At 46.3% G+C, this 1,448-nt stretch overlaps 1 protein-coding gene across 1 annotated transcript in view; it reads right to left on the bottom strand.

Annotated features, from left to right (window-relative positions):
* Positions 1 to 1,033, bottom strand: part of CHRDL2 (chordin like 2) — an 89,631-nt gene extending 88,598 nt beyond the window's left edge. Inside the window, 1 exon segment of the mRNA XM_001367459.5 lies at positions 922 to 1,033. Within this exon segment, the coding sequence (XP_001367496.4) occupies positions 922 to 1,003 (82 nt within the window). The 5' untranslated portion in view covers positions 1,004 to 1,033.
* Positions 1,034 to 1,448: the final 415 nt, after the last annotated feature.

The raw sequence follows: 1,448 nt of genomic DNA, 5'->3' as shown, positions 1-1,448 counted from the left end.
GGACTTTAGGGATCGTTTACCTAAACCTCCCTCATCTTACAGGTGTGGAAACAGGTTATAGGGAGCTAAATAGCTTGCCTAAGATCATAGAAGTGATAAGTAGCCAATCCTTGAATACAAATCCTTTGATTCAACCTTGCATGCTCTTTCTTTCACTAGAAACAGTGGTCTTTTCTCTTCTCCAAGCACAAACTGACCCCTACAATCATGTCCCCAGTGCCTCCAAACTCATCCTTCAGTCTTACTTCTGTATTCTAGAATGCCCCCTACTTTTTGTGCTCTCCACACCAGACCACTTGGGTTCAAGTCCCAGCTAGACTACTACCTACCTGTGGGATATTGGAATAAGTCAATGAGCTTTATTTTCTTCATCTGTATAAAATGGGGCTAATAATAATAATATATTATTTTTTCACCTGCTGTTTTGAAAAAAGTGCTTTGTAAAACAGTTTAAAGTGCTAAGTAAACATTACTATTACTGTATCTAATTTTTATCTATCAGAGCCCAGGATTCTGTTCCACTTCTTCCAGGAAGCCCTTCCTTTATCAACTAAGCCTGGAGAGGGCTTTCCTTTGCTAAATTCCAATGGTACTTTCTTTTAATCCTGTCCAGACTATCTCCCTGTCTCTGAGCCTTGATGTGGTTCTCTGAGACAATGACTCTCTCCCCCTTACTTTGATAACCATACCCATATCACCCCCCTCTGTCTCTGTCTGCCCTGTCTCTCACAATGCTCCTATTCAGTTAGGATTTCCCCCTTCTCCCAGGTGACAAAACAGAGGTCAGGACAGTGAATCCTGATGTCTCTCCATCTTTTGTCTTTGAAAGTATTCAGGGCTGAATGGGATACCCCACAGCCCAGGCTACTTTCCCCAGCACCCAAGCCTCTTCTCTTCATTCCATACCCCTCTTATACTCACGGGTCCGGGGGTGGCTGTCCGAGGGGAACCAGAGAAGGACAAATCCCAGCAAGGAAGAGAGGACTCTGACTTCAGGAACCATTCTTCCACCTCCAGCCCCCTGGCAGAGCTGAAAGAGTAGGAAGAGCAAGAGCTGGCCAGGAAACACGAGGAGGTGAAGGGGGGGTGGGGTGGGGATGGACGAGAGACAGAGACACACAGAGAGACAGAGACTGGGAGAAATAGAAGAGTGGGAGGAAAGAAGCAAGAGAAAAAAAGAGGCAGATAGGAGGAAAGAGGGAATGAGTCAGAAGACAGCTACAAGGGAAGAGATCGCCCCCTCCCCAAAAAGAGAGGAGCAGAGAGAAACAGACTAGGAGGATCTCCGAGGTCCCTTCGAGTTCATAAATTCTGACATGGAAAGGGGGAGAGAGAGAGAGAGAGAGAGAGAGGAGAGAGAGAGAGGAGAGAGAGAGAGAGAGAGAGGAAGAGAGTGAAGAGAGAGAGAGAGAGAGAGAGAGGAGAGAGAGAGAGAGATCCAAGAAGTG

The sequence above is a fragment of the Monodelphis domestica genome, chromosome 4, assembly GCF_027887165.1.
Source record: "Monodelphis domestica isolate mMonDom1 chromosome 4, mMonDom1.pri, whole genome shotgun sequence".
Taxonomy (NCBI): domain Eukaryota; kingdom Metazoa; phylum Chordata; class Mammalia; order Didelphimorphia; family Didelphidae; genus Monodelphis; species Monodelphis domestica.
This window is presented reverse-complemented; position numbering and strand designations above follow the sequence as displayed.